The 15000-nt window shown below is 39.8% G+C and overlaps 1 protein-coding gene across 2 annotated transcripts in view; it reads left to right on the top strand.

Moving 5' to 3' along the window:
- PIK3CB (phosphatidylinositol-4,5-bisphosphate 3-kinase catalytic subunit beta) overlaps positions 1–15000 on the top strand; it is an 869120-nt gene that overhangs the window by 600420 nt on the left and 253700 nt on the right. For both annotated transcript variants that reach the window (XM_053709855.1, XM_053709854.1), the window contains one exon: positions 2368–2616. In XM_053709855.1, coding sequence (XP_053565830.1) covers positions 2368–2616 — 249 coding nt within the window. The remainder of the gene's footprint in view (positions 1–2367; positions 2617–15000) is intronic.

Here is a 15000-nt window from a genome sequence, read left to right on the forward strand (position 1 = left end):
TTGTTTCCTGTAAGTATAATAGCTCCAACAGAAACAGAGACGAACCAGGATTTTTCAAATGAAAGAGTCAAATTTATTGACGTTTCTGGGAATAAAACTCCCCTTCCTCAGAACATCCAGTGTACACACAAAACCGTGCTTAAATACAGTGAAATAACAAAACGTTACCTCCTTTCTGTTCAAAAAAGCGCCAAACATACATAATTTCCAGTATAGCTTAAAGTGAACTTGGAAGTTAACAACCTTCACTTCCGGTGTTAATATATATCTTAATACTCAGTCAAAAATATACAGAATTATACAAAAAGCAAAGATTCTTATTCCCTTATACGGGTTATCATCATGTTTATAAATCTATCAGTGTTGGATATAACATTGTATTGTGCCCAAACATATTGTGTCATTTCTATCACCTATGTGATAACGTGCCATCAATCTCTCATATCCGGAAAAACGGAAGTTGTGTCACTTCCGGTCCTGCCAGAAATACTTCATATATGACGTCACTTCTGTGGTGTTTATATTGCAAACGTATACCTGCTTACTAGTGTTAAGGATCTCTCAAGCATCATGTCTTAACCTAGATGATGTACATCCAGAAAAACAGGTAGCTAGAAAATACAGAACAAACTCGTGAAAAACATGGCTTGATAGGCATATATCAAATTACAAAAACAATATAGTGAAAATTCAATTCAATTAAAACAGAGGATGGGCTACAGCGTAAGATATCGAAGCTCATATATACAAGAGGTCTAATGGGCATATCTCATAAAGCAATATGGTGTAGGCAATACAAAAATTGATTAGTATACCACACTTGTTACATTATTATATTGTTACCACTTAGGACATAACGGTACCCCAACATGGGACATGGTGCAGTCAATTATCAACAGTGTATACTAGCTTCACAATTGTTGATAATGGGACGGCATCTAAACTTACATTCTTGCATTTCAAATAAAGATAGCAAGAGAATGAAGAAAATTAGAAAGTTGCTTAAAATTTCATGCTCTATCTGAATCACGAAAGAAAAAATTAGGGTTCAGTGTCCCTTTAAGCAGCTTTTTAAGATTAAATGTTATACTTTGTTTTAATTTCAACAAGTGGAGTGAGCATTCTGTTTTTATCAACATTATACATTTGATTTGTGTTATTCCTGTTCTGGGTCGTTTGGAAGCAGTCCTGTCTCCATGTGAGCCTGTGAATATTTTAGCTGGGAGGCTTGTGAGAAATTCCCAGCACATGAAATTTAGCAACTTGCAATCAGGTGCTTCATTCTTGTGAGTGTATTTCATCTAATTCATCTTAATACTGGAATCATTTCGGAAGTTAATACAGAATTATAGCTCCCTTCTTTTTTCTTCATTTCTTGATAAGGTTTAATTGCTGCCCCATAATATGTATGAGTAATAATGAGTTAATAAATGTAAGTCTGATTTTAGCCTGGCTAAAGACTCCTTGTCAAGGTATGAACCTTTCCTTAAATCTTCCTAGGAAATAATGAGTATCTAACTAAAGTAGATATGCTAATTTCCACTATATCCTTATTATTATATTACAAAGACCCTTTGGATAAGTCTCCTGATATTGATCTTTCAAAGAACAGTTATTTTTAGTGCATGTGCAGCTCACATAAGCTTCAACTAAATGTATACTCTTGAGGATTGGACCCTCGTTATATCTGATTTGTGGATGAACCATCCTTACTGAAAATAGCTGTATTGTTTTATTTTACCTCTTACATTGTCTTTTTATATTTTCTGCTATGATCATAACCTTCTCTGCTTGAGATTATAAAGTTTTATGGCTCAAGAACGGAGTAGTGGCTATTTGCTCTATGCAGCCTCTTAAGTACACTTCCTAACATGGAATCAATTTTAAGAGAAACTCCATAATTAGGCATATGTATAAGCCCAGGCAGGTTCTTCTTGCAGATGTCTTTCGCTCATGAATTACTCTTATTATGGGCAAGTCCTCCTAAACATGTCGAATGTCAAATTAAATGCTTAGGTAGTTCCAGCCTCCCTCCCAAATTAAAAGGGGAAGAGTACCACAGATGTATGGTTTATGTTTACCTTATGTGCCGTAGAATTATATACCACCAGTGAAAACTCATATGATATTGCTTTGTGAATAGTCTTAAAAATAAGGCAAACACAAAAAAAATAGTCTTAATTGCACACATTTATTATTCTACACATTTACTGTTCACAGATTTTTAATGTTATATCCCTTTGACTTTGAGCTATTTAGATTGTATTTATTGTTTAAAAGTAATAATAAACTACAATAATAGTGGGTATAATTATTTGCTATCAATGCTCAATATGATCATCTCCATTAATGTGTTGTTTAATGCAGGTTGTGGTGCGGGCTGGCTTGTTCCATGGCACAGAGCTCCTCTGTAAACCCATCATGAGCTCTGAGGTGCCAGGAAAGAATGACCATGTCTGGAACGAGACACTGGAGTTTGAAATAAATGTGTGTGATTTACCACGTATGGCTCGTCTCTGTCTGTCTGTCTATACTGTGCTAGATAAGACCAAGCCCAGGAAACCGACCAAGACGCCAAACACAAAGTACCAGACCATAAAAAAAGCTGGCAAAATGGTAATCCAATTTATTTCTATGTTGTTGACTTTTATTTGTGTAAAGTTGATGTAATGTACAGTTATTTATATATGAATACAAAGGAGTTTAAGTGCTTTGTAACTTGAAGAAAGCAACATTGATGTCCCTGCCCAGAAAAACTTATATTTTAGCTAGTATTATTAAGGGTAATGGGTAAGGGCATTTTTATGGCTTTGTGTCCATGTACCAATGATAAAGTACTTAAGAGGAAATATATTTTGTCTAGGGCATCTAAAATAGATTTTTGTTTTGTTTTGTTTAAATATGTTTGTGTTGAAAAGTATATTTATTTCATGTAAGTGGCAAGAGTTCATGAGCTAGTGATGTATGGGATATGCATTCCTACCAGGAGGGGGCAAAGTTTCCCAAACCTCAAAATGCCTATAAATACACCTCCCATCACACCAATACTTTAGTTTTACAAACTTTGCCTCCTATGGAGGTGGTGAAGTAAGTTGTGCTTGATTTCTTCTGTGATAGGCGCTTCTAAGCATTCTGAAGCCCAATTCCTCTCAGAGTACAGTGTTTGTCAGAGGGATGTGTGGGGAGTATTGCCTATTAATTTTATGGTTTCACCCATGGGAAATCTATTCAAAGGCTGTCTGTGATGGGTCGCAGGGATTCATCTCCTGCCTCCCTTTTCAGATCGACGTTATACTCCTATACCATTAGCTCTGCTGATATTTTTCAGTACTAGTTTGGCTGTCTGCTATATGTGGATGGGTATCTTTTGGTAAGTATGTATCATTTTTTCAAGACACACTCAGCTATGTTTGGCGCTTTGTTATATTGTAAAGTTTTAAATATATGTGTTTTGCTTATATTTGCCATGAGTCAGGTCTATGTATATTTCCCTTTTTTGCAGACTATCAGTTTCAGTATGGAAATTATGTTTGGGAAGATTATTTTAATTTTTTTCTTACCTGGGGTTCCAGTTCTTTCAATTAGACTTTGTTTTCCAAAAAATTTGCGGGCAAACTAGGCTCGCAAGGATGCAAAATGCCTGTTTTTTTATGGCGTCATTCTTGGCACAAATTCTTTTTGCCTCGAAGTTGCTTCTATGGTGACGCAAGTCTCTTCATTTCCTGCGTCTTTGTTGACGTTGGTTCTTTTGGCGTAAAGTCGCACTTGTTATGACGCGAGTTGCGTCATTTCCTGGTGTTAGCTTTGGTGCCCAAAAATGTTTTCACTTTCTTTGGCGTCATGCGTCATACTTGGCACCAAAATTATGTTGTATATAACCCCTCTTCCTTTATTGCTTCTGGTTCCCTTTATATTTTTAAGAGCTATAATGCTTATTTTTCTGCATCTTACTTTAGCATAAGCATATTTTCCCATTCCTGAAACTGCTATATGAGGAAATTGGATATTTTGATTAAATGTTGTTTTTTTCTTTTTACATTTTGCAAGATGTCTCAATCTGATCCTGCCTCTGATGTTGCTGTAGAAACCATGCTGCCTGAACACAGTTCTACCAAAGCTAAGTGTGTCTGTTGTAAATTAACTGATGTTATTTCTTCAGCTCAATTATGTGGCATTTGTCATAAGCTGTTGAATGCTGATAATGTTTCTATTAGTACAAATACATTGTTTGTTGTTCCTTCAACATCTAATGTATCTGATATTCCTGCAGATGTAAAGAATTATATTGCTGCAGCTATAGAAAAGGCTATGTCTTCTATTCTGTCTTCAAATAAACGTAAAAGGTCTTTTAAAACGTCTCATAATTCTGGGGGCGTGTCCGTGCAGTGTACTGGAAAGGACGCAACTTCTGAAGGCTCCAGCAGAATCAACACTAATCCGCTGATTAATGTGTCCAAACGGCAAGAGCACGACTAAATATCATAAAGATACCACGACTCTGGCAGTTGTGGTCTCATAATTACCCCTCTTGCCGTTTACATGACTTTGGAGACTCAGCTCGGAACTTTATGGCATAGGGCAGCGGCCCATTGATAGGCATCCACCCCCCCCCCCCCCCACCGGGAAGAAACGGGTTATTGGTGCTGCCGGATCATTCCGACTTACCGATTCTTCACCATCACACAGCTCTAAAGGATCAGAGGGCTGAAACTTCATACCGTTAACGACGGGGACAAAGTGAAAGCTTGCTTATAAACTAATTGCAACAAGCAAAGGATGTCCAACATGGAGGAGGAACACAGCCAGCTACGCCACGAGGAACTCATGGCAAGATTCAACGAACGCATGTTAAAGCTGATAGAGAGAGCCCCATATGAATATTTATTGCAGCGCTTAGAAGCAGAACAGGAGAGCACAATACCTACTATTGATCCTTTACAGGAAAATATCCAGACAGGCTCTATTATAACTGATCTTCCTCCAGCTATACAGAAGCTTGCTGGAGCGGTGAACGCACCAAAAGCAGACTCATCTTTTGGAGTATACAGGGTTAACACACAGCTCATACACTGGCCGACCTCCACTCCAAGCAAGAATAATAAAGCGCAGCATGAGGAGGATCTTTACCAAGTGGAATTACCTCTGGAATTGCCTCTAGTGATTATGGATCCTTCGAAACCTCTAAATCAAACCACTAGTGCTGCAACACAGAAAACAGCAGAGATGGGCACAGCAACGCGGTTTCAACATAAAGATACCGGGCCAGGCTACACTAAAGTGGGGATTTCAAAGAGAGCAACCAGGATGGGATCACTACATGGAACCCATCACACAGTAAGAGACATACCACCGCACTTAATAGATCGCGGCTACAAGTCGGCTCCTTCCCCTGAAATACTCGGCAACATGCTTGAGGTACCTGCTCTACTAGCCACACAAAACACTATTAAGATTTATGTCTCACTGACCCAGTTGAACTGGCTTGGCAGTTGCCGCATGAACACTCCTACTACTATCGCCTACTATGGCCAGCTGGACACAGGGGGTTAATTGTATATAAATATGATTCTATCATCCAGCGCAGTTATTGCTTATGGCAACTGTCAGTCAGAATAATTTTGTGGCGAAGTGTTTAAAATATGTTGTTAGGTTCAGGATTTATATGTTAAATTATGAGATGATTTAATAGTTTTACACTGTTCTTAGTTTAACCTTGTTAGTTGGTTAGTTATGTTATGAACAATGAGTATGTGAGCTTTACACGACACACAGCAATACTGATTTGTGAACCTGTTCAGTCTAGTATATCACCTTGTTTTAATATGCATAGAACAGGGATAGATAAAGATCTCACAAACTCAAATCTAAATGCTTCACCTGGGTAATGAAATGTTATATAGTTAGATGAATGAGAAGGCTGATCAGAGTAAATGCCCTGAGGATGCTTATTGCACCCTTAGTTTTTTACTGCTCTAAATAGAACAATATATCCTCAAGCTTATCCTGTATTAAGACTTGCGCTCTCTGTATATACCCTTAAACTAGTATACATCAAGCACGGAATGCTATCTATTAGTTACCTAGTTTTGGAGTCAATTATGGAGTGTGCAAGATCAGTATTAGAAGAAAATGGAAGTGAATTGCTTTAATTGGAATTATAGGACCACACGCTTTCCTCTCCCTCTGATCCTTCCATCAGACCAAGCTTTTTCCATATTTTAGTTACAACTTATGGTTTGTTTTTGTTTGATTTTCTTTCTTATTGTCTTGTTTATTTGGTTTAACAAACATATATCATTTATGGATATATATGCTGATATCCTATACTGAGACAACCATGATATATATCTGATGCATTTATTGTATAATGTGTATATTCAACTCATACTTGAATCCCAGAAGTTTCCCCCCTCCTTTTATTTTTTTTATTTTTATGCAATATCATTATACAATCCCTATCTTTGTGTTTACATTACAATATGGAAGACCCATGAGCGGTCTGCATTGTTATTCAAAGGGATGAAAAATGAGGACTACTATTCAGGACTTACAAGCATGTTTTTGAAATATCAACTTGTCATTGTATTGCTCATTCCTATAAAAGCATGTCAACTGTATTGTATAATTCCTCAATAAAAATTGTTAAAAAAAAAACTTCTCATAATTCTGATGAAATTTCTATTGACCGACAACATACTGAAATATCCTCTGCTGATGAGGATCTCTCTGGTTCAGAGGATCCTGAATCAGACTCTGAAATTGACAAATCTTCCTATCTATTTAAGATTGATTTAGAGCTGCAACAACTAATCGTCATAATTGATAATAATCGATTATGAAAATAGTTGTCAACGAATCTCATAATCGATTAATCGATTAGTTGGTTTGCAATTAGTTGGTCTGTGCACAACACCAGCTGCTTCACTCCATTGAGCTCCTGCACTTGGTATTGTGTTTTATGTTTAGGTCCTTAGCCTAAAGGACGTCTACTTTTCACTTTTTCAGGACAGTATAAGTTTACAACTACCCCTGGCTTATGTGCAACCCAAAAATAATAGGAATCATTTGGATTGTTTATTTTAAATCTGGTGATTTGGAACTATGCTTTTCATGGTATAGTGCCAAGCTTGTTGTTTACACCTTGCCCCTAGATTGATGGGAGTTATTTAAATTGATGTGCACTATTATCTGTTTGCACAATTATTAGCATATTGCTTGCTATTGCTGATTATATGTACTGTATACAAAAATGTGTAAGGCTTTGTCCTGTTATTGATATTCAGTCCTTAGCGCTTCTGATTTTGTTTTTTATTGTTTTTTTATATTTTTAATAAATTGTGATAATATGTACCAGATTCAACCTTTATAAGTATATATCCGTTATTTTTAGAGCGGACTAGATATTTCCCCTAACCTTATAGCTGGTTATTTACCATTGCATATAGATATTCAAGATATTTTTATGTTACAATGAAGTCAAGGGTTACTTTATTGAGAGGCCCCTTGCCAAGGTAGAAAACACTTGACCTTTTATGTCGTCAAGCTCCGGCCCCTTAAACCCCACGAAACACCCCCATACCATCCTTCCAACAACCACCCTCATAAATAACAGACAACAGACTTAGCTTTGGTACAAATTGGCCGCAGCCCTTTATTCAATAAAACTTTGTAAAAACTTCAATAACTCGATAAATAAAAGTGCAAATAACTGTAAACATTTTACACATCAACCAACAGCGGTGCTAGTCCTTCTTGATTTCCATATCTTTTAACTATGGCCGTAATTCCTTTTACTGGACCCAACCGTGCAAGTGGTTGGGCCCGTCAGCGATCATCCATATAAGTTTCTAAGGAACCCCGTGCCCTTAGAAACCCCCATCTTGAATTCCCCCATGGGAATGCAAAATACCACCACACTTAACCATTGGCCATAATTGTTCTGTAATTTAAGGGCTAGCACCCCCGCCTTCCAACTGCGACAAAAACCTAAAATGACAAATATAAAACACGCCTCTCACACAAATATCAGGGACGGGTGGGAGGGAGATGTTTTCTCAACTCCTACAAATATCAATCTGCTGGTTTTCCCGCTCAGCCCACATCTTTAGCACTTTGCCTACAGCTCCTCCTATAGCACCTCCTACCCCATACAGGGCCTCTTCCTCCCCAGGTCAAAGCTCCCTCTATCTATGCTTCGCCCCGCCTCCAGGAGCCACTTGACCTTTTATGTCGTCAAGCTCCGGCCCCTTAAACCCCACGAAACACCCCCATACCATCCTTCCAACAACCACCCTCATAAATAACAGACAACAGACTTAGCTTTGGTACAAATTGGCCGCAGCCCTTTATTCAATAAAACTTTGTAAAAACTTCAATAACTCGATAAATAAAAGTGCAAATAACTGTAAACATTTTACACATCAACCAACAGCGGTGCTAGTCCTTCTTGATTTCCATATCTTTTAACTATGGCCGTAATTCCTTTTACTGGACCCAACCGTGCAAGTGGTTGGGCCCGTCAGCGATCATCCATATAAGTTTCTAAGGAACCCCGTGCCCTTAGAAACCCCCATCTTGAATTCCCCCATGGGAATGCAAAATACCACCACACTTAACCATTGGCCATAATTGTTCTGTAATTTAAGGGCTAGCACCCCCGCCACCGACTGGCCTGACGCCTCAGCCCAGTCCCGCCAACCCTCCAACCGCACACAGTGCCTCCTTAAAATTAAAGATAAACAGCTGCAGACCACCGTCATTCAAATGCACCCCATCGGGCAGATAGAACTCACCCAATCCAACCTCAGCTAAGTCTGAGTAGTCCACCACCACACCAAGTCTCTGCACAAATGCCCCCATGATCCTATTTACTAGACCCCATGAGCCGTCGATTAACATCCCCTTGACAAATTTTTAAGCATTCAACACTTAAAGAATACACAGACACCTTATGTTTGAAAAAAAATACTGGCCACAGCCCGTTTAGTAAATAACAAGTTTAAAAGACACCAAATACATAACTCCTTAACCATGTAAACTCAGCCAACTATGAAGATGCTAGCTCCCAAACTTAATTCACTAACCTCCATTTACTTGTTGACCGGGCCGTATATAAATTCACCTGGACTTAAATAAGCCCGTTATTTCTTTACAAACCCCAAGCTCCAAGGAACCCCGTGTCCAAGAAGCTACTTAACCTGCTCGCCCACCCCATGGGGAGGCTAACCCACCACACATTGCACTCCACGCATAAGGCTGCAACCAGCTTGTTCAGCTCCTGCCTCCTGGTAAGGCCATAATGGAGCCATTCCATCCCCCAACCAATCTCGTAACCATGGTAGACCATACAACGGTTAAAACCCTGGAAAAGCTCCCAAAAAACTTCCCCACACCACCTTAATCTTACTCACCAGGCTTCCCCGAGTCAACCAAAATCATTACCCTGGCCTGGCCCACTAGTACCCCCCTATACTGGAACAATTCAGCGTAAACCACCACCGGCGGCAACATGCAAGCCAATATGGGGGCCCCGTACTCCAAACCCTCCAATAGTATTGCTGCTTATCAAAAACCCAGGCTGGAGGCCCTCCTTCTCAACCAGAGCCACACACCAGGGACAAATAATAATAAATCGGCCCACTACCCACATGTTTACCAGAACTACGACAATCTGAACGGAACAACCATAAACAAATGAAACACCCAAAATACTAGACACCCTCCAACAAAAGAGCCTAGAATAACCTCCACTTACCCACACCTTTTGCCACCAAACTCCCTACAGCAGCTTCAGTGGCTGCCCAAATTCTCAAGGAAAATGAACACTTTGAAACCGTGGTAGCCACGTGCCACATAACCCAGCCATATATCCCAGGTGACAAATCAGCAGGAGTCCCATCCTCCACAACCCTTGTAGCAAAAAACCCCAACACCTGAATTGACACCATCTCCAATGCCCCTAACTTAAATCAATCCATTCCATTCCGCTCAAAATTTTATCATAGGTGAACCCCGTTTTCGTGCTACTGAAGCCACACCGGGAATACTCTCCCTACTCCGTTCGCCCATGGCGAGAACTCCAAGGAGCGATGCCACCAGAAATTCGAAAATGCAATGGCCAGTGAGTTATAAAACCAGGGATGTGCATCGCTCCCATCAACCCATGGAAACACAGCCATAGCAATCCAACTGCCCTCAACAATTCAATGACCGTGTGATTAGGGGTGGGGGGGGGAGCAGATACTATGTCCCTGTTGACACCACCCCCCAGCCACAATCTTCAGCCATTCTATAACATCATCCCTGATGCATGACAGGCAAGGGTATTGGCAGGCCAGGCAAATAGAAACCCATACAGGATAACAAGTATCACCTTTGCTCCTTTATGGCTCATTCACGTACATGAACCAGCTGATTCCATGTATTAAAGTGGACATATACCGGTGTCTTTATCTTATCTGCAGGTATAATCAGATCTCATTACTGTATCACATTGTGTACATATACATGTGTCTGTATCTTATATCTGTAGGTATAATCAGACCTCATTACGTTATCACACTGTGTACATATACATGTGTCTTTTTCTTATATCTGTAGGTATAATCAGATCTCATTACTGTATCACATAGTGTGCATATACATGTGGCTTTATATGAGATCTGTAGGTATAATCAGATCTCATTACTGTATCACATTGTGTACATATACATGTGTCTTTATGGTATATCTGTAGGTATAATCAGATCTCATTACTGTATCACATTGTGTACATATACCTGCATCTGTATCCCATATCTGTAGGTATAATCAGATCTCATTACTGTATCACATTGTGTACATATACATGTGTCTGTATCTTATATCTGTAGGTATAATCCGATCTCCTTACTGTATCACATTGTGTACCTAGTGGCCACAAACTGATCCCAATACTTGTATAGAACAATGTGAAATTAACACTTTATTACCCCATCTCCTCCTTACCCCACTGGGAGTGCAATGTCCACCACAAGCTATGTCAACACAGTTTGGCCTTAAAGCCAAATCTAAGGATGGTTGGGTATACTATAGTGGAATAACCCTTTTACATCAACCTATATAAGGGTAATTGAAATACTTGTGACAATTCAATACATCCCACCAGGCAGAGTGGACCCCTGGGAAAACCACAGGTGGAAAACACCCTGAGTAAAAATGTCCCTTCAAGATAAAAGTATGTTAAATACTACCAATAGGACCCGACGCCGACACGGAAATCCCCTCACCAGAGGAAATACCACAATCATATTAGTGATCTCAAAACAGTAAATTCATAGTTGCAATGCAAGATCCGAGTATCCTCCGAAAGAGGGCGATATCCAATCGCCATACACATATATATATCATAGTATCCACATCATCAGGCATATGCAAAGCACCAACAGAGCTTGCAATGCTATAAAGTTAGTCTGAACCCAAGGTAATTTTTTAGAGATCAAAACTTTTAGAGGGTCTGCACAAAGTTTTACTGCTGCAGTCTACCCTTAGGAAGATGATGTACAACCCTCTTGGCTTATGCTAAAACTGTACCCTATTAGTGTCACATTATACTACCTAACATAAGTAATGGTGCCACCGACAGTGCTGTGACCCCTTTTGTAATGAAAGAGATTGTAACATATGAACTCCCGTACAATGAAAGAATACCCACCATATCATGACACACATCCTTCAGAGGAATAAATTGGAAAAAACCCTAGAGAATAATTCTCAAATGATAAATGATTGCATGGACCATTTGTCTAATGTACATATTAAATCCTATAAATTATAGAAATACATTTATATGACAACACATACACATGATTATATCCACCAAAGGAAAGAAAACATAAAATTATTTTAAAGGCACAGACTACATCATAATTTCCATTTTTTTTAAAACAAACTAGATAATCCCTTACTTGTTCCCAAGTTTTGCAAAATGCCAACTGGAATAAAATGTGTTACCTTTGTGATTATCTTATATCTAAACCTCTGCAGGCAGCTCCCTTATCTCAGTGCTTTGCCAGACATGCAGGTTGGCCACTCATTGCCAACTCCTAAATACCTCCACGGGAGTAAGCGCAATGTTATCTAAATGAAACCCAGTATGTAGGTCTGTCTAACTGTGTCAAACTTTCAAATTGCTCTGAGCCAAGAGGTGGTTCCAATAGTTTATAAAATTAGTTTGAGCCTACTTAGGTTTAGCTTTTCAACATTACCAACAAGGGAAAAAGGCAAATCCAATGATAAACTTCCACTAGAAAGTTGTTTAGAATTTCAAGCCACATCCAAATCAAGAAAATGCAATTATTTTGGCAAAACTGACCCTTAATGAGATTATAAGCAACATACAGTTAACCACCACTAGATGGCAGACAAACAAATGAAATCTTAGAAAATAAGCAAAACTGTTCCAAGCCCTGAATGCAGAGCAGAGAGTGAAACCAGCACACCATGACAATAAGTAATAAAGTTAAACTGACATTGTATATAATATGTATATCCCCTTATTGGCCCAAACCAACATGGAGATAAAACAACAAAACGAAAAACTTCCCATCTGAAAGAGAAAACCTCCTGGTAGCATAGGGTAGCATATCCCATAAGGAATATCATCCACCTCCCCTTAATCAGCCACTGTTTTTATTTTACTAACTAAATGCAACAATATATACCCCCCACTGATCCAGCACAGAGCGATATCGCGCCAAAAAGGACCAGCGGCGGGAAGGTTAACCCCCGCCCCTGGATCTCACATAGCAAGTGCTCCCCATACAGTCAAGCACAATAAACCTGAAATATGTCCCATAACATTTAAGACAGCATGCAGCACCATGCCCAATGTAAAGAAAATCCCCTACGACACGCACCCACATGCACAAGTATAGCAGCCAAACTAATAAAAGCACTACAATGGCAGCGAGTGTTTTTTATGTCACCCTGAGAATAAAAGGGGGGCATGTATCCCACGTGTCAGTAACCAAACTGTAAGCTAGTGAGTACCAGGCAATCTAAGGGAAAAGAGGGGAGTTCAAGCATACTCTAACTGTAACAACAAACAGAGCTGCATGAAATCAATTAGGAGCCGTTGCAGTCACTGGCCCCTCAGTTAAACAGCGCTGTATCTCCATAAAGGCATATGGTCTGTGCAGCCCTAATGCCCCCAGAGTCACTACTGCAAATACCGGTGTACCTCTATCACATATTCAAACACCCAAAAAATCCTCAGACTGCAAATACCGGTGTTCTATGTCCCAGCACTAACAACCCCATGCACGCCACTAACATTCTCTTACCGCTCTCAGTCTGCTGCTCCAAACTAATCCTGTGAGACACAAGACAGACTCTCTAGTGCTGCAAAGGCTGACACTGCAGATTGCCAGATTCAAGCACGGACCCAGTGCAGGGAAAACCCCCTCCTCATTAGAGACAATAAATACCTGGCATACCAACTCAGCAGTTGAATGGAAGCAAACTGTCAAATGTCCCCTTATCAGTCAGGCAATAAAGGCAGAAAATACATTACTGCCGTGCCTGTGAGGGGAATAAAAGCCAGTCACACTAATCTAAACTCTTCCAAATCAGATACTGTCCCCGAGCTCAAGGAGTGGGATTAACCCCTAATGTGCTTAAACCCTCTACCCATGAAGGATAAGCAATTACCTTAAGGGCTCCAGCTGCAGGGGCAGGACAGACAAGACAAAGCTTCTTGCTGTCATGAAGAAGATGTTTTCTCAACTCCTACAAATATCAATCTGCTGGTTTTCCCGCTCAGCCCACATCTTTAGCACTTTGCCTACAGCTCCTCCTATAGCACCTCCTACCCCATACAGGGCCTCTTCCTCCCCAGGTCAAAGCTCCCTCTATCTATGCTTCGCCCCGCCTCCAGGAGCCACTTAGCATTGGTGAAGAGCTAACAAAGATAAATATCCCACTTTGGTGAAATTGACAAAACCCTACTTATACACCTCAACAGCCTTTTCTCTGCTGCAGGAAATATAGCTGCAAACAGAGAACCAGCCTTAGCCAGAAGCATGTGGACATGTTGAGTTTTTTGCATTTCAATGCAAAGTTTCTGAAAGAGTGAATAACAGAATGTTATTAACAATGATAGTCTAACTCTTTCTAGTTCTACCTCTTTTCAAGCAGTTTGTGGTTTTGTTTAATTATAAAACTGTGCTCTGCTGCTTAAAAATTGAAGAAACAGTTGTGTTAATGTAAATTTTTAGTCTGAAGTTTATATTTGTAACACTCATTATGTGGATTTTATTTAAAACATAGAAAACTATTATTGATTCTCTTTTTATCCGATTAGTCGATTAATTGATTATGAAAATAATCGTTAGTTGTAGGGATGCACCGAAATGAAAATTCTAGACCGAAACCGAAACCGAAAAGGCAGGATGCCCTTGGCCGAAAACCGAAACCGAAAATGACTTTTTCCACCAAATTATTTTAAAAGTTTTTTTCTATAATGTTATTATTAATATAAGACTTTTTATTATATATATATATATATAATATATATATATATATATATATATATATATATATATCCTATACTATAAAAGGCCAAGTGTGTTTGTCCGAAGCTGTCATGCGCAGTAGAGACAGCACGCGGACAAACACACTGGCCTAAGTCCCTACCTGTTCTGCCGACTGCGCCGAGCAGAAGTGGGCGTGGTCGATCGTGAAGGGGGCGGGGCCTAACGAGAAAGCCCGTGAAAGGGGCGGAGCCTAGCGTGAAGGGCCGTGGAGAGAGCTCAAACAGCTCAAGAGAGGGTGGAGGGATGTGGGGAGATGTGGGGAGATGTGCAGTGAGGGGGGAGATGTGGAGAGATGTGGGAGATGTGGAGTGAGGGGGGAGATGTGGAGAGAGGGGAGAGATGTGGGGAGATGTGGAGAGAGGGGAGAGATGTGGGGAGATGTGGAGAGAGGGGGGAGATGTGGAGAGAGGGGGGAGATGTGGAGAGA

This window comes from Bombina bombina, chromosome 4 (genome assembly GCF_027579735.1).
Source record: "Bombina bombina isolate aBomBom1 chromosome 4, aBomBom1.pri, whole genome shotgun sequence".
Taxonomy (NCBI): domain Eukaryota; kingdom Metazoa; phylum Chordata; class Amphibia; order Anura; family Bombinatoridae; genus Bombina; species Bombina bombina.